The 26,889-nt window shown below is 43.0% G+C and overlaps 1 protein-coding gene across 7 annotated transcripts in view; it reads right to left on the minus strand.

Moving 5' to 3' along the window:
- The window catches only part of LOC143283738 (dipeptidyl peptidase 4-like), a 343,939-nt gene that overhangs the window by 63,550 nt on the left and 253,500 nt on the right, over positions 1–26,889 (minus strand). For 6 of the 7 annotated variants that reach the window (XM_076590048.1, XM_076590040.1, XM_076590095.1 and 3 more), the window contains one exon: positions 10,971–11,085. In XM_076590048.1, the coding sequence (XP_076446163.1) occupies positions 10,971–11,085 (115 nt within the window). Of the gene's footprint in view, positions 1–10,970; positions 11,086–12,786; positions 12,820–26,889 lie in introns of those variants that run through there. The other variant, XM_076590076.1, reaches the window with a different exon arrangement.

A 26,889-nucleotide genomic window follows, 5' to 3' on the forward strand; every position in this document is an offset into this window, starting at 1 on the left:
TTTACGCATACCCAGATTCAAACACTCGACTGTTGGCCGCCGTTCTTTCTCTGTCTCTGGACCTTGCAATTAGAATGAACTTTCTCTTTCGCTTCGTCAAGTTTCCACACGCAGCTCTTTCAAGTCTGGCCTTAAAACCCACGTCTTCCCAAAATAGCCTCCCTTGCCTGCCCTTCCTTGTCTTCAGTTTCTCCAGTTTTAGAGTTACGCATGCGTGTGAATGACTGGTGCGAAAGCGCTTTGATTTGTCTCTGCACAGGATTCAGCGCTATATAAATACAATTATTATTATTATTGTTATTATTATTATCATTATTATTAATATCATTATATGTTCAGCAGATGTAGTGAAAGCGCACATATGGATTTGTCCCAACGCAGTGACGCATCCTTGAGTAATTGGAAATGTACTGAACTGAACCCTCCCATACCCCCCTCCCTCTCTCCCCCACCCCTCTATTTGCTCGCCCCCCCCCCCCCCCTCCCCGCACCCACACCCTCACTGTCTGGGTCAGAACAGGACCAATTCCTGCAGAAGACACAACTTTCCAGCAAAACTGTCCCGAGCTGTAGGAATCAGTCTAGCAAGCCAGCCCGGAATCAGCCAGTCTTTCATCCTCTCTTTCGGAGAAATACCGAGAAATGTGTGTTACACAGAGGGGGGTGGGGGGTGGGGTCGAGGGTATGGAGGGGAGAAAACTGGTGGGGCCTAGGGAGGGATGGGGGGGTAACGGTAGGGGAGAGGGGGTCGTCAGAGGTGAGGTTGAGGGGGAGGAGGCTAGGGAGGCTGAGGAAGGGGGATCAGGAAGGGAATCAGACCCCCAGACGCAGTCCATTAATAATAGAACAGACTCACAAAAGGGACAAAGGGGAGGAAGGAAGTGGGTGGTGGTGGTGGTGGTGATGATGGTGATGGTGATGATGGTGATGGTGGTGGTGGTGGTGGTGCAGGCAGGAAAGGATGGAGAGAGGAAAACAGACAGCGAGATAGGTAGGTAGATAGAAAGATAGACAGACATACAGATAGAGAAAGAGAAACAGAGAGAGACGAGGGGAGGGGAAAGAGAAAGAGAATGATAAGAATGTTTTATGAGTGGGTGTGGGGGGGGGGAGAGGGAGGGAGAGAGACAGACAGAGAGACAGAGAGAGAGAGAGCGAGAGACAGAGAGATAGAGACACAGACAGACAGAGAGAGAGAGAGAGAGAGGAGAGAGAGAGAGAGAGAGAGAGAGAGAGAGAGAGAGAGAGAGAGAGAGAGAGAGAGAGAACGAACGAACGAAATTTTATTTCGAGAGGGTAAGGGAATAAGCACAATTGCTTTTTCACATCCAGCCCTCTGTGGGGGGGGGGGGGAGGTCAGAAAATTCATGCACAAAAGCAAATTCTAAAAAATATACAAATATATGAAAACAACAAAAACCCTCCTGCCCCCCCCCCCCTCCCTCCCCCCAAAAAAGTGTGTGTGTGTGTGAGAGAGACAGACAGACAGACAGACAGACAGAGAGAAAGAGACAGAGAGAGAGACAGAGAGACAGACACAGGCACATAGGTAGGTAGAGAGAGAGAGAGAGAGAGAGAGAGAGAGAGATCGAGGGTTGGATAACAAGCATGAATGGAGAACTTCACCTTTTAACGACAACAACTACATCTACTTAACCGTCCTACTCCTTCTTCTGACTTTTTCTTTCCTTCTTTCTTTCTCCCCCCCCACCCCCACCCCTCCTCCCCTTTCCCTCTTTGCAGCCCATTTCGTGTGACGCAAATGGAGAGCGAAAGCAAGAGAGGGTGGGGTTAGACGGTGAGGGAAAGAGGAAAGTGGGGAGCATTCCAGTTGCACGTGCGTGATGATGTTGTGTGTTGTGTTGTGCTGCACCATAGAAGTGTAGTCCGCTGCTGCCCTGCATCGATCTATTGATTATGGATTCTGCTGCGACTGTAATGGACAGGAAACACAACTACAGCAACAATGACAACGGAAGCAGACAGACAGACAGACAGACCCATAAACGCACAAGTACACAGACGCACAATAACTCGCACACGCACTAACATTAACACACGCATCCACATATACAAAAGCACACAACACAACACACACACACACAACACCACACACACACACACACATAAAGGAATGGCAGTCACCGCATTTATTTAAGTCAAGCTAGACTGTGAATTACGGATAAGGAGAAAGAAGAACTAGAATGAAAGGAAAAGAACATTAGCCGATTGTATCGACAGAACTTAATGGCCAAAAAATGAAGTAAACAAAAAAAAAAGAAGAAAAAAAAAGAAGGAAATAAAGAAAGAAAGATATAAAGAAACACACACACACACACAAACACACACACAAAACAACAACCACACACACAAAAACCGAAAGATGGAGAAGAAGAGAACGAAAAACAAAAAACACACAAAAAAACACCCAACAACGGAAGAAGCCACAAACGAAATAACAAGAAAAGCAAGCCCTTCGAGAATGCTTTTTTTTTTTCCCTCCCTGCAAACTTAAAAAAAAAAAAAAAATTGATGGCCGAGAAAAACGTAAACGTAGATTTGCTTCGTTCTTTCTTTTTATATGAAAAAAAAAGGAAACATAAAAAAAAGGAACACTAAAAGGGAAAAAAGAAGAAAGAAAGAAAGAAGAAGAAGGAAAAAAAACAAACAAACAAACAAAAAAAAAAACCGAAAGAAAAAGAAAAAAGAAAATGGGGTCATCCAAAAAGAACGGAGACAAAAAGTTTCTACAGACGTGAAGGAAGTGATGAATTCTATAATCATGTGCTTCTTCCGTTCAGTTCTGCTCACCCCATGAAAGTTTTACATCATCAATTTTAAGTGAAAAAGTTGTTAACTTTTTTTTTTTTTTTTTTTTTTTTACTACATACACAAACACAATTTATATCGCCTCACATGTTTGTGTTGGTGTGGATGGTGAAAATGATTTAAAATGCTATAAAAAAAGAAGAAAAAAAAAGTCGACTACACACACAAATAGAAGGGTGGGGGTGGAACCATCCTTATTGTACGGAAGTGCCCATGCTTTATCTTTTATTCATTTTGATGTTGCCAAACCCTCAGCTGGCTACGACAACCACAGTTCAACTCACAGCACATGCCGTGAAGCGGATGACAGTGTCCAACCACTGACTTGCTGAGATAACTTGTGTGGCGTAGCGCGATTCAAATTCGAATTTGAAAAGAAAGCTGTTAGGCGGTTGGTCTTCACATAGCGTTGCTCTCGAATACAAATCGTGTATGTCGTACCCACTGCCAGCTGCCTAACATTCTGCTGTAAGTACTGTTTTTGTTTTGTGTTGATGCATTTTAAGTTGGTAAACTTTGCCAGAAGAATTGCCTTGTTGTTCAGTCATAGGTATTATTATTGTTTGATGTAAACTGTCATTATGTCGTCATGATATACTTGTAACAGTAAGTCATTTGATTCTTTCCAACGTCACTGTCAGTGACGTCTCTACCCACTGACTGTTCCAGAATGTTCTGGGAAATCTCTCATTTGCTCACACTGATGAAGATTAGGCTTTACTTATCCTGCTATCAGCAGAGGAAATTCAAATGTTGAACACAGGCCATATTTACTGTGTTTATGATTGACTCAACTGGATAACTTGAGTGAGTTCATTTGCTAGCTAAAACCACTTGGTTAAGCCATGATAGTTCTTCCAATCATTGTACTGAGCCCTGACTATTATTTGGTTTCTTAAGTTTGCCAGTGTTCGATATCAAAGCCACTGATTCTATTATCTTTCCTATTATAAATGTATCATTTCACATGCTGATATCAGGTGTACTGCTACAGTGTGATACACTGACTCTCAGTACTACCAACCACACAGTTACGTGTGCTTAGTCCTCTATGATGTGTGTGTTGTATTCTGTTGTGGTGATTACAAGATAATGTTGGGTTAATATCAGTTATTTGTTAAAACCATCTGATGTGTATCACAGTCGGGTAATTGTAATTCAGCTGTCATGCTTTTTCCTACACAACTTACTCCAGTATAGTGCTACATGATAACTAATTCATTTTTTTAGTCACTTTGACACAGTATAAGCTTTATATAATCTATACTGTCAGTGTACTTTGTGTGAATCAGCATTACCCACATTTTACTACACTACTTAAATGTATTAGAAATGTCAAATGCTATCAGTGTTTGGTCTTCACACATATGAGTCATATTGTTGCTTATCCCAAACCAAGTGGTAGGAATTCCATGTTAATATGCACATGTGTTCACTATCCACTTGAACTTCTGACATGTTGTGCACAAGGTATTTTATTTTGTTTGTTTGTGTCTTTTAAAGGTACTGTCTTCTCATCTTCTTTTCTTCTTCTCTTCTTCTTGTAACTAGTGTAGAAATGAAACAATAGAAAACCCTTTGTGACTTGCCTCTATATGTCCTTAGCCTGTGTGAAGGAGTTTTCTGTCCTCTCACTCTTTTTATCTTGTCTAATTCAGTAATTCTTTCGTAACCCCATTGTAACATACCACTCGGTTGACGGTTACATTTATAATCACTTGTCACTGAAACTATGCACATATCACCAGAAATATGTATTGTTTTAAACTGACAATGTAATTGTCGGAGAAAACTCAGAATTGAAATGAAAAACACAATGGTTAATGAAGAAGATTTCTATGGACAGATCATTTGCATTCAAATATTTACGCTACTGATGAAAACAGTCCTATTTAATACCCTCTCGAACGCACTCACACACACACACACACACACACACACACACACAAGCACACGAACAGACTCATATGCGCGCGCGCGCGAGCACACACACACACATGAAGAGGGAGGAACATTTTGCACTGCCTTGACGTCAAAACCACGAAGTATGTCAAAACATTCCAAGTGCGGTCTCCTAAGATTTCAAAACAGTTCTGTTCACACACACACACACACACATTCAGAGGCACAAACATTACCACACAAACACGCACACACATTTTTACATCGTTTTGACATGAAAATGACTGAGTGTGTAAACCACTGAAGATACAGTTCCTTGAAAAGTGTAAAAACAGAATTGTGAACAGATCCCCCACCCTTCACACACGCTCAACCATTCGTATCTATTGTGCTGTGAGAGAAGAAGAGAGGGGAGAGGGGTGGAGATATAGAGAGCGAGCGAGAGAGAGAGAGAGAGAGAGAGAGAGAGAGAGATACGGATGTTTTATTCAATATAGGCAATGGCTCCTCATGAAGGGGTGGTATAAACAAACATTTCAGATGTATAATCATAGATATGTTAAATGAAGTAAATGAAAAAAATAGAAATGCGAAAAGCAATCCTCAACTGCATTTAGTATTTCAATTATACAGAATAACAAGGGGGAAAAAGAATACTCCACTTGACTGCAAACTATAATTTTTTATGGCTTTAAATAAGTAAATTGCCTGTTGTTTATTAACATGTTCATTCGTGGAAAGAGAGAGAGAGAGAGAGGGTGGAGGAGGAGGAGGAAAAACACAAATATGCTACAGAATTTGACACAAAATACCTCAGTCGAATACAATTTACAGGAACCGGAACAAGCGCTGTTATATCCTTATTTCAGATACAGATCTATAAATATAGACGAATACTAAAAAAAATACAACATATCAAGGTTTAGATGTGATATATCCGACCCCACCTGTGCGTTCATTTCAATATTGACAACATAATGATAGAGATCTTGTATGTTGTTGGCGTAAAGGTTCCAAAAAGAATTAATTTCACTCTGTACTTCATTGTTTCGTATTGAATGATCTCACAATAATACCGCACATCTGTAGTATCCGAGGCAATCTTCTGTGCTGAAGCTCCCCAAAAGGGATATTACATAATTAAGCAAGCAACATGCATAAAGGTTGCTTTAACCACCGGAAATGCAATATGCAGCGAACCGGTTTACCGTTTCTAGGTTTCATTCATGGCCTTTGATAAAATACCCCGATGTTTGGTTAACCCATGCCGTCATCAGACGCCACTGTCTCTGTTGAATAAAAATCTCGAGTCAACGTCCGGGTACGCATCAATAATTCAATAAATCATTCAACCAGCCAGCCAACCATGGACAGACAGACAGACAGGCAGACAGACGTATACATTCTTCACACTCGATTACCGTCTATAATGGATCTCCCAACCAAATCGGTCAATGAAGCGATAAACAGCTCAGTCGTGAACACGGCTCGTCACGGTGTCAGTTTCTTCTTTTGAGCCACAAACTGTTTGCAATATTTTCCAGCTGAACACACCAAGCAGATGAGTGTTGCAAACTGTGAGCCTTCAGGGCTCAACATCCTTTCTTTCTTTCTTTCTTTTTTTGTTGTTGTTGTTGTTGTTGTTGTTGTTATATCATCTGATTTCACATTTGAAGAACGCACAGTAATTTTTTTTAACCCCGACCGTGTCAGCAGAAGCCGAATGAAATGAACTGAAATATTTCCTTCCTTACTTTTCCAAAAATCTAAAATTTGATTTTATCCCCCCCCCCGCCCCCCCCCCCCCCCCCCCCCCCCCATCAAATCCGTGAAACTGAATTCCTCGCAATGCGAAATTAAAATCAGCAGGTTGCAGTTATTCGTAAAAACAGGAAACAAAGAGGAGAAAGAAGAGAATGAGGAGGAGGAAGAAGCAGCAGAAGAAGACCAACAACAACAACAACATTCACAAAAGAAAATAGCCAAAAACAGAGAGGCTAAGTAAAAGGGCAAATCGTAAAATCAGACAGATTTCAAAGAAAATGTCCGTTTCTGTGACTTTTGTCAACCTGATGTGTTAAAAACAAAAGACGTGGGTGGATGTGAAAAGGATATTGCGGACACACGTAAAAACAACTACAATAACAAAAACACAAACAAAAAAAAGTCTGGCTTGACATCTGAACTCTTTGAAATCCTTTGAACGCTGTACGAAACATCAGTAGACATATCCACGAAAACAAAAAGTGTGAAATGTCAATAGTTATGATCTTACTGTTCTTTGCGTCTTTTTTTTTACATGACAGCATATATCGGAGTGACACGATACATTCTGGTCTTCTTTTTCTTTCCTCAAACACGTACCCCTTATTTCTTTCCTCACACCCATTCCCCCACCCCTCTTGAACCAGAAGAAGCAGAAAGAGGAGAATAGTCGTAGACGTAGTTGTAGTAGCAACAGCAGTAGCAGTAGCTGTAGTAGAAGAAGAGCAGGAGTGAGAGAGAGACAGAGAGAGAGGGAGAAAGAGATGACACCTTACGAGAAGAAAAAAAAGAAGGCAGATAAAACCACTAATTAAAAAATAAAGAAGCCCGAAAGACTACACATATATCGGGTGTCCCCCCAAAAAAAAGAACCGCTTTTTTCTTTACAAGTATTTTCTCAGTGATAGAGGAACCGAATTCATTTAAAATGTTCACACAGTAACCTCAGGGTATCATCAACAAGTCTGCAAAATATCTAAAAGTTCAGACGCAAATTATGCGAGTACTGTCAAATTCAAAACAGTACGTTAAAAAAACCAGTATCAGAGTTGTGCAATGTGACTTTCATCATGTTCATGCCAGCTGCCAGGTGTTGGCATCTGTCAATCAGTGTCAGTCTAAAAATTCTAAAAATAGCCTGTCTGGGTGTCAAGTCTATTGATATATTATTATTATTATTGTCGTCTGTATCCAAAATCAGTGATAAGGTTACAACTGAAAACTGTTTCAAGGAGAAAGGCTGGGGTTGAAGAAGGATCGTAAAGGAATTTCCAGGGAAGGGGGGGGAGTCATGTCACTGTAAATAGACTTATCGCTAAAATACGCACTACAGGGTCAGTAGCACGTAAAACTGGCAGTGGGAGACCCAAGACTGCATGTTTGGAAGAGAACAAGGACCGTGTTGAGGAACTGATTCAATCCCAGGAGAAGAACCCAGGGACCCACAAATCTCTTAGAGAAGTTGCAAGCGATTTACAAGTGAGCAAGTCTTCTGTGCAAGCCCTTCAAGAGGATACGGGTATCAAGGAGGGACCAAAATGTTAGAGGAAAAAGAAAAACTCGCTGCCGTAACTTGAATCACCGCTACTCGGCCACTGATGTGAAAAGGATCATTTTCACAAACGAGAAAGACTTTACGTTGGAGATTGCTAAAAATCGCCAAAACGATCGCGTTTATGGGAAACGAGAAATTCAGTCATCTCACCTCTATCATGAGACTTCTAGATTTTAAAAAAAGATAATGTTTTCAGCTGGAGTATCCTGAAAAGGAAAAACAAACATTCATTTTATTGACACTGATAAAGCCAAGGTCAATAGTGAAAGCTACATTCAGTTACTGGATGACAATCTTCTCCCGGATTGTATGCGTCTTTATGCTAGAAACAATTATGTGTTTCAGCAAGATGCGGCTCCTCCACACACCAGTACGGTAACCCAGGCCCATCTGGAGGAGGCTACACCAGAATTCATCAAGAAGGATGATGGCATCCACAAAGTCCTGACTGTAACCCAATGGATTATGCCATATGGGACTCTGAAGGAGAAGGTTTACCGAGGAGTGAGAGAGAAATTGACCCAGAAGGCGTTAAAAGACAGGATAATTATGTCATGGGAGGAAATATTGGTGGAAGAAATATGTAAAAGCATGCTTGGAAGAAACGGCTTCGTTTAGTCGTGGAGGAAGATGGAGGCCACATTGAGCATAAACTGAAATAAGGTGAGTTTTCCTCTGATATCGGATTTTTGACATGCTATTTTGAATTTGACAATACTCGCATAATTTGCGTCCGAACTTTTCGATATTTTGCAGACTTGTTGGTGATACCCTAAGGTTACTGTGTGATAATTTTAAATGAATTCGGTTTGTCTATCACTGAGAAAATACTTGTCAAAAAGCAGTTCACTTTTTTGGGACACCTGATATACATTATTGTTAGCAATGAAAAGCAAACATATTTCGATCGAGAATTTGCAGTATCTTAGGAAAATACAGCAGTGTAATTTGAAAACATTTGGAAAGTTTTCTGTTTCAAACCTCAAAACCTACTCAGAATACATGGCCCAACGAAGACTTTGTATTTTATAATGATTTCAGCTGTTTGTTTCAGCGGGCATAGAGGCACGGTATAGAAATCACAGAGTAGCGAAAATGTCATTTGTTTGTACCATGGAAAATAAGCACAAAAAAGTCATTAACTGATTTGGTTAAAATCAGTCTTCTAGCAAGTCGGAGTTTCGTAAATGATATAATGCAACCTCCCCCTTAAAACAACAAAACAAAACAGCTATAACAACAAAACACACACACACACACAAACAACAACAACAAACAAATAAACAAACAAACAAAACGGAGAAAACGGAAGAGGATGACAGAACTGACAGTTTTTGTGTTTTGTTTCTTTGTGGTTTTTTGTGCTGCACTTTCCAGATGTCTTGGTTACATTACCACCACACCGTTTACAACGAATCCCCGTGTGCACGGCCACATCAAGCCTCAAACAGTAGGATCACTAAAGCCGACGGTCCACAGATATATATATATATATACATGCCAGGTGTCAGTCAATTCGCCGTGAGGCCACACACTGAAGGAGACCCTGCCCTTCCGCTAGCACAGCTTTCGGGAGTGCTCAGTACTTCTTTTTTTTCTTTTTCTTGTTCTTTTTATTCGACATACGCCGGACGCCATCTGGTAACAGCCCGAAATAGGGTACACCAATCGACCAGCTTCGGAGCCTGACATACAGAATAAGCGGCCCTTGGAGAGGTGACCGCCACACGTCCCTCCAACGACAACCCCCACTGATATTATGCCGACACCGCTGTCTCCCAAGCCAGCTCATCATGTGGCATGACAGTGAAGGGGGGTGGGAGGTGTTGGGGGTGGGGGGTGGGGGGGGACATTGAGATTTCCAGGACAACAGGTCATGAAAGACCACGCGCACAATCGCGCAAACACACACACACGCGCGCGCGCGCGCACACACACACACACACACACACGGTCATATTGCGCTCACATACTGTAAGATCCAGTACAGGACCCACCTCAGCGATTTGTGTTATTATTTTTCTCTCAATATGTCTGTCTATCTGCTGTCCGTCTGTCAGTTTCTCTCCCTCTCTCTTACTCTCTGTTTCCATCTTTCCCAGCTTCGAACCGGCCTCTGTTTCACAAGCATTCAACTGGCATAATTTTCTCGCACAAAACAAAATCTCTCTCGCTCTGTGAGTGTCTTTAACAAAACTGCTTTATTTTGTTGTACTGGTGTATTTTAAATATGGAAATGAACTAAAATATCTCTGTGTGTGTGTGTGTGTGTGTGTGCGCGCGCGCGCGCGCCAGGAGCGTGCTCTCGTGTCTGTGAGTGTGTGCACGGACATACCCTTTGTTATGACTTAAGTTACACGTTAATCATTCTATTCCACCACCCCATCTCTGTCTGTCTGTCTCTCTTTGTCCCCCACCACCACTCTCTCTCTCTTCCAACGTGTGCAGCAATAACGTGTCCGCTTACATGCAATAATGATGCAGCCTCACAATTACTCCACTTCTACAAGAGAGACACACAACGCGTGGGCACTGGTCTTTTTCCCTGACCATGTTCGTACGGCGCAGTACAGCTGCCAGCAGAACCAGCAGAATCAGCTAACAATAAACTATTTGGAGTGTAGATTGTTGTCTGTTGTTGCCCGTTTTTCGTCTTTTCAGAATCATCAGCATGTTCATTGTCACTCTCATAAAATCTTGGTAAAGTGACACACACTCACCTACACGAACAGATACGCATGCACGCATACACACAAACACACACGACACAAACCCACACACGCATAGACACACACACATTCAGCCGTATTCGCGAACAGGTCAGCTGTTCGCTGGCCTTAGATAGAAGACAAGAGATGTAACAGACAGAAGAAGACAGAGACCTAACAGAAGAAGTCAGAGATGTATATTGTATACTCACTTGGCGTGGCGATGATAACAGCGGTGATGATGAGAGCACAGACGACGAGGATGACGAGCAGGGCGATAACAATGCCTCGCCAGTTCCTCTGCTGAGCAGTGTTGCCCACTAGCTCCTGTAACACACACACAAGACAAACCACTGTGTAATGCAAGCAGAAAAAAAAACAAAACAAAAACAAACAAGCAAACAAAAACCGCTACTGTCGAGTACAAACTAACACCTAGTACCTATAGTTGATGGAAGCTCTCATTAAATGACGCTACCCCCGAAAACGGAGTATGGCTGTCAACATGGCGGGGTAAAAACGGTCATGCACGTAAAAGCCCACTCGTGCACATACGAGTGAACGTGGGAGTTGCAGCCCACGAAAGAGGAAGAAGAATTCAATGAATGTGCAAACCCTCAATGATGGAAGCTCTTCGTTAAATGAAGGTGCTAACTCTGAATTCTTATCACTCGCTACGTCAAAATGCTGCCGTCTGTTCTGGAGTGAGCAACAGAACAAACAGCAAACACACAAAACGACAACAAAGCATTAACTTACAGAAAATCCGATTTGATACATAACTAAAGAAATAACTTAGCCACCTGACCTGATATTTTGTTGCAGAAAATAAAAATCAACAACTGGATAACCCAAGGAAAACATTGCTCGGGGTGGTCGTGGGAATGGTGTGGGGGTCATTAGAAGAAGAAAATAAGGAAGATTTATGTGATCTGAATAATAACGCGCTCGCACACACACACACACACACACACACACCTTTGTATCTTCGCACCATACGCACACGGGAAGTTCAAAGAGATATAAATTAGCTCAATAACTCATTCTGACAATCTCAACGCTCATTACCAGACAACACAGCGCAACATTAACGGGATAAAAACTGCATGGGTTGACGAACAAGAGGAGGTCCAGATTTCCATCAGACTTAAAACGCTGATTATTAGCCTACGCGTACGTGTAGATCACTCGGGTTACAGGCTAATTAATCATCCATTAATGCAGCATTAGGTTATCAATGAAGAAAAGGGAAATTTGAAATACAACGAATGAAAAATGAAAGTGAAGTGAAAAAAACAAAACAAAACTAAACAAAAAGAAAAGGACATACAAAAAAAACCGCACGTATAAAACAACAACAATAAAAACAATAGAAAACAACAACAACAACACACACAAACTATCTCTCTTTGTGTGTGTGTGTGTGTGTGTGTGTGCGCGCGCATGAGTGAGTGAGAGAGAGGGAGAGAGAGGAGAGAAATAAAGAAGAATTGGAAGGAGAAGTGAAGATAGCGTTTCCCTGGGGAAAACCGAACCAACCGTGTTGTGTTCTTTATAGGTCACGGGAACACAGGACTTGTCTGAAGTCGCCCACACGAAAACTATTTGTGCATTTTGAGAGTTACATAAAATGAACAGTTATCAGTATCTTAACAAACAAAACAAAACAAAACAAATAAAAAAACAACAAAAAACCAACAACACACAAAACTATGAACTCCATGTTTCCATAACATATATACGGTGAGGGAGAGAGGGGGGGGGGGGGGGGGACGGGGGGCAGAGAGACAGAGACAAAGAGAGAAAGACCGTGGTGGAAAGGAGAAAAAAGAGGAGAGATGGACAGGGAGAAAGAAAGATTGTGAGGAAGAAGGCTGGGTTATTGAGACCGGGAGCAGGAGAAAGATAAAGGAGAGAGAGAGAGAGAGAAAGAGAGAGACAAACAGACACTGCAGAACGAAACCGTCAGCAAAACGTTTTTTTTTTCTTCTCTCCTATGTGCATTTGATAAAAATATAAATTGAATACCTCTCTTTCCGACTGCATGACCATTCATTCACAAGAGGGAGAAAACCCTTCTTTGTTTAGGGGAGAAAACCCTTCTTTGTACGGCTCGATCACCATCCGACGGGAGAAACAGCGAACGTTGAGATGAAGATTGTTGAACCAGTTGAAAGAACGCTTTGAGTGGAAATTGGAGAAAATTCACTTGCAGTTCAGCGACGTATTATGTACTGTCGCAGTCTTCTCGGACACACAGAAAACGACCCCCTCCACTGCTCAGTGTGTAGTACTGGTAGGTATGGTGAAATTCACCTGTCTAAATGGGCCCGAGAAACAGTGTATCATGAGACGTCAGAATCACTTTCCTCCAATGGAATACTATAAGCTTCCGCAAAGCGATAAAAAAAAGAATTACACACTACCGAAAATAAATCACCAAGCTTTCACAACGCCCAATAACTCTCCATCTGTTGCACATATATACACATATCTATCTATCTATCTATATCATCATTATTATTACTCCACAAAAGTGTATACCTGATCTGTCTTTTTTTACCCTACAAAGTTAACACCTGCAGAATTAAAACTAGCACAAAAGACTAAACATAAACAAAGAACTGGAACTTGTAAATGCTCAACCAATGAAGGAAAACTGGCAAAATGTATATATAAAAAACAAAAACCACAAAAAAACAACAAAAAACAAAACAAACAAAAAACCCCACACACAAACACAAAAAAGAAAGGACAAAGCCAGCTTTGTTCATCAATAGATCTCTTTCTGCAGGTTGGGTAAGCAAAAGCGAAGTCTCTGTGTATGTGGGATCAGTGACGTGCCATGGAACGGAAATCAAGCGAACGCCTCTCCTATTCCTGTTTTTTTTTTTCTCTTAAAAAAAAAAAAAAAAAAAAAATATATATACATTCATATGCGCCATGTGTTGTTTGCCTGCTCTGGGTGTTATCAGCAAGCGACAGCTGTACAAGGGAAGTCCTCTCTACACCACCCATATATATATATATATATATATGTGTGTGTGTGTGTGTGTGTACATACATGTGTATCTCACACACACACACACACACACACACACACGTATCAATGTATCTATCAATATACTAACAACAAAAAAAGATGATGATGTGTTATAACGACCATGACAATATAAAAGAAACAATAAGGAGGATAATGACGATATCGTTTCCAGCTTTGGAAATATCCCCTCTTCCCCTCCCCCAAAGATGCCATAATGGATAAAGTGTGATTTATCTCTGTCTGAGTACCTTGGCAAGAGGAACGACGGACAAAAAACCAAAACAACCCCCCCGCGCCCCCCAAAACCCACCCCCCAAATCCCCAGTATACACAGCTTTAAAATCTGCCTGCGATGAAAAACACTGTCACAGCAATCATTCTGCATGTTAAAACCTCCACTTTCATACACTGAGCAGCGCTGCGCAGATATCATCTTGATTCTTTCAGTTCACTTAAAATCGAAATGTTAACAAAACCGTTTGACATGAGCATAACAACAATAACTGCTACTATTACTGCTGCTGCTGCTGTACTACTAGTGATGTTGCTGATGATTTTGTTACTTGTTTGCTGGCTTATTTTCTTGTCTTTCTCGTAGCTTTGATCTCTTTCCTGATTTCTTCCTTTCTCTTTTTTTCTTTTCTAGACCTATCAACTTCCCACAATCCATTATAAAAAACCGAAAACTAAAGAAGAGCTGCAAGAACTCTTCATGATTTCAACATCGAAATTCTACCTCTTCAATAAATCAAACCTCAACCATCAGACGTTCTCCTCTGGTTCAACTCGGCCATCAAATGTAAAGTAAAAACAAACAAAAAATGCGAACAAAACAAACAACAGCAACAAAAAAACTAACAAAGAAAAAACAACAACAAAAAAACACACACATAAAAACAGGCTCGACATTTCAGATCAAAGCAAATTAATCTCCTGTCACCGGAACCAGTGGAATCCTTTGCGCACGACGGATCAAACAAATTTTTCTTCTCCTCCTATCGCAACCAGTGAAATCTCTTCTTGCACATCAGCGGAAACTTCTTTAGGCATCTCTCTCTCTCTCTCCAAGTCTTGCAACAACGGCTCTTCCACCAACGGACCACACCAATGGCAACTCTCGCCCACCCAAATTATTTCCACACTGATGACAACCGCAGGGTATACCCTACGATGTACAGACTTTCAGACGCCGCTGGAAGCGACTGAACTCGCGAGCTACATTATAACCAACAGAGGGTCGCAATGGATATTCTGTTCCAGATTTCGTTCTGCATCTCCGAGAACCGAAAAGAAGAGAGAGAGTGTGTTTTGCCACATCCGGCAGCAGCATCAGACGAGAAAACCATTAGCTGTTTGCTTACTTGGTGCTAAGTAGTCCCGGTGTCATTATCATCAGCAAACCAGGCGCTCTCGTTCCTCGTTGGCCGTCTTGTGCCCCAGGGTCTGAGGGACACCACCACAGACAACGTGCCGCCATTGTGCCGCCATTGTGGCACACGGGTGCTAATGACCGCCGTGTCAGACTTTGACCGATTCGTCCTGGTGGCAAGACAAGGCAAGGCAGACCGTCACCACTGCTTCGGGCTACATGGCCTCACACGGTGTCGTCGCCATCGTGTTAGTCTCCGATACTGCTTCTTCTCTTTCAAAATATTTCTTTCCCTTGTTTTATTATTAGTACTATTATTTTATTATATTTTTCTTTAACTGAAACATGTTACCCCGCGATTATGCTTCCAGCTACAAAGGTTTTGGTGACATTCAGGGTGGGTTTAACGGGTTGCGTTTAAATGAAAAATTGTCAGCGAATATTGGATTTGCTTTTGAGTAAAAACGGTTGCCTAAATTTAAAGTTAATAGCACCTGACGCCGAGACCATCAGGCAATCGCATCAGCTTCCTTGATCACTGAGACAAAGACGACTCAGGTACAATTCATTACGACAGAGTGACAGCACTGATGAACCCATTGCATGGGTTTCTAGGAGAAAGGAGCCAACCAATCAACATATCCAACAACTTCAAAGACGACACTCACGATAAGCCCAAGACGAAGCCAGTCGTCTAAAATGCTAAATCTTTAACAATGATTTTGCTGGAGAAAGAAGCTTAGACAGCTTTAACAGATATCACGAAAAACAACAACAAAACATGCACGCAGAAAGCGACAAGGCTCTCTCTAGTTTAGTCTTCCAGAAGACATTCAGCAGAATGATAGTCAACCGTCACAAGGAGAAGATAACTGTTGGAAGTCGCATCATTCCGTTCGCTTTCCAGTCCAGCAATGATCACAGAAGAACTGCGCCCTCATTTTATGGAGACCATTTATGCAACCATCTTTCCTACCAGGCGTTCAATCCCCAGCCCACCACCTCATCTGCATAATATCTCTAGGGGATGTGGGTGTGGGTAGGGGTGGGTGTACAGAAATCTCATGCACGTCAATCACTAATTGGTACAATTTAGTTTCGGAAAGACAGGGTTCGGTAGCAGTGGTTGTCTATGATTTGTCCAAACGTGAAACAGACGCACAAAAACGTGCGCGCGAACGCGCACACACACACGCACAGATTGCAAACGTGCACTTTCCAGTGCACAGGAAAGCTATCGGTTTAAGGTGAACCAAATTCCTTAAAAGACAAAAGAACACAGGAATTAAAATAGAGTTTAATTGCTTGTGTGTGTGTGTGCGTGTGCGTGCGCGCACGCGTGCGTGTATACGGATGTGTGTGACAATAAGAAAAAGGAAGAACAAAATCTTTTCGATATGAATTCTCATTATATAAGACTTTAAAAATCCTCCTTCTGGGCTGGGGGGTGGGGAGGGTGGGTGAGGGGGGGAGGGCATAGGGTGGGAGGGGGCCATTTTATGCACAAAAGGACATTAAAACTTTAATGTTGGTATTTCATGACAGACCTTAAGGGTTTTGACGCATTAAAAAAATCAGAATGGGAAAACGAGCAAGCAACAACAACAACAACAAAAAACAAAACAAATAAACAACAGCAACAAACAAACTAAAAACCAAGAGAGTTAGATCCATACGAAGACAGACATACAAATAGATATGGTGATGTACTGATACAGTAACAGATAGATATAGGGTGAGAGAGAGAGGGGCAAACAGAGACAGACATGTAGAGACAGAAAAAAATAAGAGAAATAGATAGGTTGAGACATAGCGGCAGAGTGAAATAGAGGAACTCATTCCCCTTCCTTTCCACACCCCCTCTCTTCAAACACACACACACACACACACGCACGCACGCACGCACACACACACACACATCTATTATCACTCTTAGTGAAAAGACCTGAAAATCGATGAACAACGACAAAAACACTTGAACACACACAAGCTTATTCACCCCCCACCGCGTGGTGATGGCGATCAAGGAGAATATATAATAATATCCTGTGATACCAGCCACTGAACCAGAAAACCCACGGCTGGCCTAGCCGTTTTACTCCTGTCAGCACAGCCCGGTAGGCTTACAGCTCAGGCCAGCACAGCCCAGAACAGCCCAGCAGTCCAGAACAGAACAGCCGACCAGCCAGCCGGTTCTGCTGTTAATCACGACCCATCAGTCACGGGGAAATAATGTCTCAGTCTTTTTGACTGCTCCCATCTGGAGGGTCCAGTCCAGTCCTTTGGTGCCAGGATTTCATCTCCATTGCAAATCTAAACATCTCGTTCCCACAGAACTGCTTGTGTGTGTGTGCATGTGTCGTGGAGAGGAGGGTAGAATGGAGGAGGTTGAGTGTGGGGGTGGGGAGAGAAGGAGCGGTTGGGAGTGGGTGGAGAATGGTGAAGAGCCAGCGCCCCAGAGGTTGTTAATTTCACAGTCCTGTTCGGGTACAATTGACGAGGTATTTGCATGGGCGCCAGACAGACCAGTGTTTAACAGAATCATTTTTCATAAGAGAGAAAGAGAGAGAGAGAGAGAGAGAGAGAGAGAGAGAGCAGCAGCTGTATATTAGTTTGAAGCTTTGATGGCAATCCATCTTATAATCATATTTCCATAATTGCTTCTTCTTAACTGTCACAATTGCGATAAATAATAAAGCATTAAGGAACTGAATGTCAATTAAAAAGCAAAACCAAAGAATAAACAGTTGGACTGAGAGAGCAACAAGAGGAAGAAAGGATGGTGCATAATAAGTAAAATGCATGTGTGCGTGCGCGTTCGCGTGGAAATCTGTCATAACTAGCCGGTGCTATCACAGTTATGTGACCGGGATTCACACCTACATATAAACGCTTGCACACACAAACAAAATCTCTCTCTCTCTCTCTCTCTCTCTCTCTCTCAGACACACGTAGACGCAAACACACAGAGTAGGGGAAAAGCTTGATCTCTCTCTGGTTTCAGATTTCGTCTGTCCTATTTTTCTCTATCCTACTTTTCCTAACGCAGTATGCAAAGTAAAAGATATAGAAACTGGTGTGCAAACATATCGAATTCCCACAGCTGAAACGATGACAGCAACAAAACAAAACACAACTCTAATTAATTACAAAACACGAACAACAACATAAACAACGACGACCCCACCCCCAAGCAAAATTCTCCAAGAAACTGGTGACAGAGAAAGAGACAGAGAGATAGTCATACATAGCGAAGGGGAGAGACGGGGAGAGGGAGAGAGAGAGAGAGAGAGGGGGGGGGCGGGGGGGAGGAATGGAGAGAGTGAGTGAGAGAGGAAGAGAGAGAGAGAGCGACAGAGAGAGAGAGAGAGACAAAGACATCGACAGAGAGCGAGAGAGAGAGAGAGAGAGGTGTGGCGGGGGTGAGGATGCAGAGAGACAAGACACAATAAACAACACCCGAGGACGGCAAAGCGACTTGCGTTTCACAACCAACGACAAATTAATTAGCGTGTGTCCCCTTGAGACCCTTACACAGAAAGGAGAGCAGAGCTCGTGGAGTGAACTGATGCGGAAAAAAAAATCCACCTAGAAAACGAGCGCAGCAGGAAACAAATCAAGCCGAAGTCGTAGGAAGGAAAGAGTGGGGAAAAGTAACAAGGCACAAAGGAGAGACAGAGAGAGAAGAAAAAAAGTCCGCAAGGAATAATGGCTTCCGATAAAATTGGACGGATGAAGGACAGCTCTCCATGGCAGCTGAAAATGAAGTTTGGCACGGAGGAAGCAGAGCCATCGCCGTGCCGGGTTCCCCTGGAGAAATGACAGGCCCGACATAAAAACCACGACAATAGTCCGGCCTGGACCTGCAGCAACCGGCATATATCCAGCACAGAGAACCCAAAGGAGCAGATTCTGGAACTGGGGACCGGAGGGGGCTGGGTGGGAGGGGACAATGTGGGAGGGGGGTCGGTGGAGTGGGGGAGCAGATTCTGGAATTGGGGACCGGAGGGATGGGGGGAGGGGACAATGTGGGAGGGGGGTCGGTGGAGTGGGGGAGCAGATTCTGGAGTTGGGGACCGCAGGGATGGGGGGAGGGGACAATGTGGGAGGGGGGTCGGTGGAGTGGGGGAACAGATTCTGGAATTGGGGACCGGAGGGATGGGGGAGGGGACAATGTGGGAGGGAGGTCGGTGGAGTGGGGGAACAGATTCTGGAATTGGGGACTGGAGGGGGCTGGGGGGGAGGGGACAATGTGGGAGGGGGGTCGGTGGAGTGGGGGAACAGATTCTGGAATTGGGGACTGGAAGGGCAGGGGGGACAATGTGGGGTGGAGGGGAGAGGGGGTCGGTGGAGGGGGGGATGTAGGATGAGGACGTAGAAACGGCTGGATGATGTTTCAGCAATGTTTGAAGTTCCTTGGCATGAAGTGGATTTTTTTTTTCTTCCGCTCATTAGGAGTGACCTTTTTTTTTCTCCCGTTATTCAGCAAACACGCATGTAATGGTCAGACTTAAAAGGAGGAGGAGGAGGAGGACGAATAAGAAAGCATTGCATGCATGCATATCTGAACACACACATCCCCTCATTACTACGTCGTTTAAATAAATATTATAGGCTCATTCAGAAATATAAAATAGGAAAAATAAGTGTAAGGACGAAGAAGGAAGTCTCGAGTCTGTCATGAAAAACCAAAACCAAAAAACAAACAAAAAACAAAAACAACAACAAAACAACTGTAACAAAAAACAACAAAAAACCAAACAACAACAACAACAACAACAAAAAAACCCAAACAAACTTGGAACAACTAGCTGCAGTCATTAACAATGAAAGTTTCCTCGGACATTACATACGACTATTAAGTTTTTCTCTCGTTTTTTCTCTCTCTTTTTTCAACAACGCGGCAGAATTTTCAGACCAGGACAACTTTATGTCAGGAATCACTTCCAGATACCTTTTATGTCTCCACTAGCTTCACATCCACACATTTGTTTAGAATTTATTTCATTTTCACCGTTTTCATTTTCGTGTAGTCAACAATACGTTTTTTCTCTCAATATTTACTTCTAAAACGTTTTATCAAACCGGTTTGCAAACAGCCGAATTCAGGTCTGCACTCGGTGTCGATGTCGTCAGCAATTTGTCCTGTAAATCCAGAGTCATCTGCCACCTTGGCCAAAGTTAGACAGGCTTCTACATTCAATTTATCCAGAGTGAACAAAAAGCTGCACACTGCTTTATGGTGCACCAGTGTTGGTGGACAGCGCACGAACAAAACAATTCTTTAATTTTACAAAATTCTTTTGGAATTCTCATATCAACTCCCTGGAAACCTTTTGCGCCCACACAAATACACAGACTCTCACTGCAGGATGACACTGCTGTCTAAAATCCACAACCCAAAGCCATACTGCACAATGGGTTGCATTTGGGTACCAAACAATTCGACAAAAAAGACATCAAGAGACAGGGAATTGTCATTCAATACAATTTCGTAATAGCTGATATCAATACATTTCTTGCTTTAATGGAAAGATCTCAACAGGCAGCTAAAAAACGCAAACTGGTTGAGAAAAGGATTCGAAGATATTCATAAATTTATCAACGGCAGACAATGCAATACCATCAAAAAACATCTTTCTTTCGCAGCCAAATAATCGCACTTTAAATACAATAATATTACTTTTGTTCAAAATCCACACGTAATTGTAATTCATCAACTGCATTTTCAAGGTTGTTGAGACGTTTTTGCAAATTAATGACCATCTCTGAGAGGAACACTGAATCATTAGCAAATAATAAAATAAACATTTATATATATATATATATATATATTATAAATAAAAATTAAAAAATGTAAACAGCGCCGTGTCTTCCCTTCTCGATTCCAATGACATTTCATTCAGATCGACAGACTGACAGACAGAGAAGGGCAAGTTTATTGGCGGAAAACAACATTTTCTCTTGAAGGAACTGCAAATCAATTAGTGATCGACAAACATTCTCAGCACGAGAAGCCCCACCGAATGAAATGGTGAGACAAAATTAGAACCAAACAGGAAAGAGAGAGGGGAGAGAGAGAGAGAGAGAAAGAGAGAGAGAGAGAGAGAGAGAGAGAGAGAGAGAGAGAGAGAGAGAGAGAGAGAGAGAACTCAGAGAGAGAGAGAGAGAGATAGGGAACTCAGAACTCAAAACGTTTTTTATTCAAGGATTATCAAAATTTTAGGCATGACCTATTTTACCAATCTGAAAGAGAGAGAGAAAGAGAGAGAGAGAGAGAGAGAGAGAGAGAGAGAGAGAGAGAGAGAGAGAGAGAAAGACACACATACAGAGAGAGATAGAGACAGAGAGGGGTGGGTGAGAAAGACACGAAAGGAGGAACAAGCCAACACGGAAAAAACTCATCTCTAACGATTGCTTCCTGAAACTGTGGACGGCCAAAACGAACGGCTTGGGAGAGGCAGCAGAAATGGGGACACATGCGGAGGAACTATCGACGTCCCAGACTTCCCGTTAGAAATGACATGCCCGACATTAAAACACGCCAAATGGCCATCAGGACTTGCTGCCACGCGCGGACTTCCAGCACACATAATATGGCCGACTGAAATCGCGGACTGAATGCGGGAAGGGACGAAAGAGGTGTCCACCCAGTGGAATGACGAGGATAATCATACATGCATTCTTGATTCAACGTCAGCATTGTTTTCAGCCAGAAAACAGCATTTTGATTTCGTTTGTTCAACTGAAACAAAAGGAAGGAAGGAAGGAAGGAAGGATGGAAGGAAGGGTATTATCCTTTTTAGGCTGGAATAAGATGATGCACTCTTTGTACTGTTTGCTGTTAATGCTTATTTCGGACAGATGGAAGAGACAACGACAAACACGAAGGTGATGACGAACATGAACTTCCATTAACACACAGACATGCACACACCCACACTCGCATGCTGAGGCAGGAATGTAAGAGAGAGAGATAAGATGAGACACTCTTTGTACTGTTTGCTGTTAATGCTTATGACAGACAGATGGAAGAGACAATGACAAACACGAAGGTGATGACGCAGAAGAGCCACCATAATTATACACCACAGACATGCAAACACCCACACTCGCATGCTGAGACAGAAAGATAAGAAAGTGAGACAGACAGACGGAGAGAGAGAGACAGACAGACAGACAGAGAGAGAGAAAGGACGAAACGAAGGGAGCTGAGGGAGGGAGAGACAAGGTGAGACAGACAGATAAGAGACATGGAACGTTAGAGAAAAGCATGCATTTCCGAGCAGTAAAGCGACACGCATTGCCGAAGGTACTTCAACTCAATTAGATTTATAACTGTCCTCGGAGAATCGCGACAGGCCAGGAAACTCCGAAAAGCCATGGAACGAAACTGCCCAATGAGAAATAAACAACCAAACAGGGGGAACACATCCATCCCAAATGGAAGGAAAGAGGAAACGTAACAAAGGCTCACAGGAAGGGGAACCCCCCCTCCCCCCATTCCCCATCAACACGAATGGCTCGGTGAACATGGGGACGAACAAAGTGGGTGCTTGGGAAGCAGCACGGCATGGATGCATTCAGACAGGCAGAGGAAAGAGCCATCGCTGTCCTAGAGTCCCCGGGAGAAATGTTATATATAATGCCCTGGCATAAAAAAAACATCCAAAAAAACAAAACAAAAAAAAAACACGCCATAATGGACCGGCAGAACATGCAGCAACGCGCTAGATTGGGTGGATGGAGAGAACCGCACGAAACAGGTCCTGAAATCGGGGAGGGGGAGGGATGTGAGGGAAAGCGTGGGGTGGTGGTGGTGGTGCTCTTAAAACGTGTGGAGGTGCCTTCAACATTGTTTTAAGTTCCCAGCCTGAAAGAAGAGTTTCGGTTTTATTCCTCCTAATTCAGCTGAAGGTCGGAGTGCTGTCTTTGAGACTCAAATTAGGAATGGCCGAGGTACTCTTTTTGTTGTTCAGCATTAACGCAGTGAGTAGGAGGAGGCGGAGGATGAAGAGAAGAAGAAGAAGAAGAAGAAGAAGGAGGAGGAGGAGGAGGAGGAGCAGGAGGAGAGCTTGACGAAGATAATGATAACATCATACAAAATAATAACATCATTCAAACACATAATCATGTGCTTGTGCACGCACGCGTGCATGCACACACACACACAACACACACACACACGCACAAACACCACAGAATGTGTGACAGAGGCAGATGGTACTATGACACACGCCACAGGGAACTGCACATTAATCAGTGGTCTTTTCAACTATTCTTAACACGAAAACCCATGAAATAAAATGATGGTCCAAAACAAGAACCAAACATTTTGTCATTGCCAATATTCGTTGTATTGTGTCGTCATGACTTATTCTTTATTTCTTTCTTCTTTTTTTTTAAAAACATATATAATTTCATGTCCATTCACAGGCAATGCTGTATAACGACCACAAAAGAAAGATGTCATTGTGTGAATGCAGGAATTGTTGAATGGATGGACGAGAGAAGAGGAATAAAGACTGCTATGAACTGGAAAAATGGAGAAAAAAGGAACAAAAAAAGAACCAAACATGAAAGAAGAAGGACGACGGGAGGTTGAAGGAAGGAAAGCATGGAAGGGTGTGTGTGTGTGAGGGCGATCAAAAGCCAGAAGCGAAGAGAGAGAGAGAGAGAGAGAGAGAGAGAGAGAGAGAGAGAGAGAGAGAGAGAGTGAGTGAGTGAGAGAGAGAGAGAGAGAGAGAGAGAGAGAGAGAGAGAGAGAGAGAGAATCTTAACAAGCTGACGCAGAGAAAAGCTCCTCTATAATGATCGCCTCCTTAAACTCTGAAAGGACAAAATGGAGGCTTCGGGAGAAGCAGAAACTGGAAGTATGCTAGCAGGGCTGTGGAAGAAGAACCATCATCCATAGAATTCCACTAGATAAATGACATGCCTGGCATAAAAACAAAACAAAAAAACACAACGAAAAAAAAAAAGAAAAAAGAAAAAAAGAAAACAGACCGACAGCAACGCGCAGATATCTGGCACAGAAAACTAAACCGTGATTTTGAAATTTTAGGAAAAAGAAACGATGCGATGGGGAGTTAAAAGGGGGTGAGGGAGGGACTAAAATGCTGGAGCAACTTGACCATGGAGGCGATTGGTCAATCTCTCGTTAAACTCAACTCTACATATCAGCACTGCCGAAAGTTCTAGAAAATACTTTTTTTTTCTCTCTCTTTTCCGTTCAATTCTGAAGGAAGAATACGATCTTTGGGACTCGATCATCTAGACTGAACCTGATGCTCTTTTCTTTGTTCATTATCAATGCATGTAATTAGCAGAAATAAAACAAAGAAGAAGAAGAAGAAGAAGAAGAAGAAGCAAGCGCAGCAACAGCAGTAGCAGTAGGAGCAACAGCAAGAGCACAAGATGAGAAGAAGAAGAAGAAAGGCGAAGAGGGGGCCAGGAACCAGAAAGAAGAGGAGGCGAAGGAAGACGAGAGAAAGAAACCCCATTGTACAGTAAACGATAAATAATCGCCGTTCGCCATTCAGGTTTGAACATCAGAATCTCCTTGTTGCCTCCTCATCGTTCTCCTCCACAGACACAGATATATATATATCTCAGTGGGTTGTCAGTGTCTACCTTCTCCAACTCTTCCTCCTCTTCCCTCGTTGTTTGAAACTGGTCAGTGTGTTCTGTGGGTGCTGGCGTTATTCTTCCCCCAACTCTTCTCCTCCTCTCCCTCTTCTCTCCTTCTTACCTTCCTTCTCGTTCACCGCATTGTTCTTTTCCCCGGAGCCTTTGTTTACTCCTCATCCTCCTTCATCGTCTTTTTTCACCACGCATTTTCTTATTCCAAATGAGAATGAAAAGACGAGGAGCATATGAGACGGGATGGAAGAAGAAGAAAAGAAGGAGGAGGAGGAGGAGGAGGAGGAGGAGGAGGAGGCGGCTTTTCTTTCCCTCTCTACTCTTTTTTCTGAACTTGTTTTACTTATTCCTCTCTTCTTCTTTTCCCCATCTTCTCCGCCATCCACTTCTTTCTTATATCCTGGCTTCCAAACCCCCCCCCCCCCTCTCTCTCTTGCTCTCTTTCTTGAAAGAACACCGCTTTCTTCCCCTCTCTCTCTCTCTCTCTTGCTCTCTTTCTTGAAACAACACCGCTTTCTTCCCCCCCCCTCTCTCTCTCTCTCTTTATTGAAACAACACCGCTTTCTTTCCCTCTCTCCTTTCTTTTGATGCAACCGAACATACCACTTCATCACGGAAGGAAAAACAACAATAACAATAAAAACAACAACAACAAAAACAGTGCCATGGCATGGTGAGCAGAAGTGAAAAATCAAACTGCCATTTACCCCAACACTCCATCATGCTGAAATAGCCAACATTCGGCCAACAGACAGCACTTCGATCGTGCCAACGTGCCCTTGTCAAGCACCAAACGTTCCGAGCCACTGGTGCGAAACATTGACTTGGGTGGTGGCAAGGACACACTGAAAGAGAGAGAGAGAGAGAGAGAGAGAGAGAGAGGGGGGGGGGGGGGGGGGGGGGGGAAGAGACAGACAGACAAGGACAGAGAGACAAACAGAGATAGAGAGTTAGAGACAGAGAGGGAGACAGAGTAAGAGAGAGAGACCGAGGGACAGAAAGAGAGACACAGAGGTACAGGGAGACTGAGACTGAAACAGAAACGGATACAGCAAGATAGACAAAGAGACAGAGACAGGCAGAGAGATGGACACACAGGGAGACAGAGAGAGAGAGAGAGAGACACACACACACACACACACACACACACACAGAGAAAAAGAAATGGGACATTGGTGGAAACGAGAAGGGTGGAAGGATGAGACAGGCTGGAGGGAGGGATGCGGAGCGGGAGTGGGAGTGTGGGAAGGTGGAAGAAGAGGTGGGCAGAATCCCATCCAGTCGTTGTGGGGTTGAGAAATGACTACGAGTGCCACAATCTTCTTTTATTTTTCTCTAGATTCTTTTACTGTAATTTACTATAATATCATTGTACCGTACTGTGTGCTGTGGTGCACTATATTGTACCCAACGGCGCTGTATTATACAGTAAATCCGAGCTGTTCTCTTCCTGGATCGAGAAAGAGCATGTCGCCACGATCCGGCGCCACCTAGAAACGCAGCCGGGCTGCAGGAACGCGGAGGGGAAAGAAAAAAAAATCAGCTAGTTTCCGCTTCAGGGTCCTCCCTGTCTGACCTTGAGCGGTGGTACGGGTGCATGTCTTTCGTATGACTATGAGACCACGCTCAAACGACCGTCTGGCGTGCAACACGGACTTGGTGCGCGGAAATGAACTGACGAAGAGGAAGCGCTGGCCCCGAGGTGGCCACGATACGCGTCTAGGCGCACACACTCACCCACACCCACACAACGCTTACTAAAAGCATAAATTTGGGTTTGAACTTGCTATTTCCACAGCTCGATAATTGGGAAGTCGAGAATGAACCTGCAGGACAGCACACACGGGAACAGCTCGTGTTCGTGAAAAGCATACGACCCTTTTGAAGTCAAGAATAAGACAGCGGATAGGTGAATAAACTAATCATCTCCAAGAGATACAGAAACCATTCCCCACATCCCACCTTGACATAAAAGGATATCAAACGAAAGTAAAGCAGTGTAAGTTACAATATATATATATATATATATATATATATATATATATATATATATATGAAAAGAAAGAAAGAAATGAAA

This window comes from Babylonia areolata, chromosome 1, assembly GCF_041734735.1.
Source record: "Babylonia areolata isolate BAREFJ2019XMU chromosome 1, ASM4173473v1, whole genome shotgun sequence".
Classification (NCBI taxonomy): Eukaryota; Metazoa; Mollusca; class Gastropoda; order Neogastropoda; family Buccinidae; genus Babylonia; species Babylonia areolata.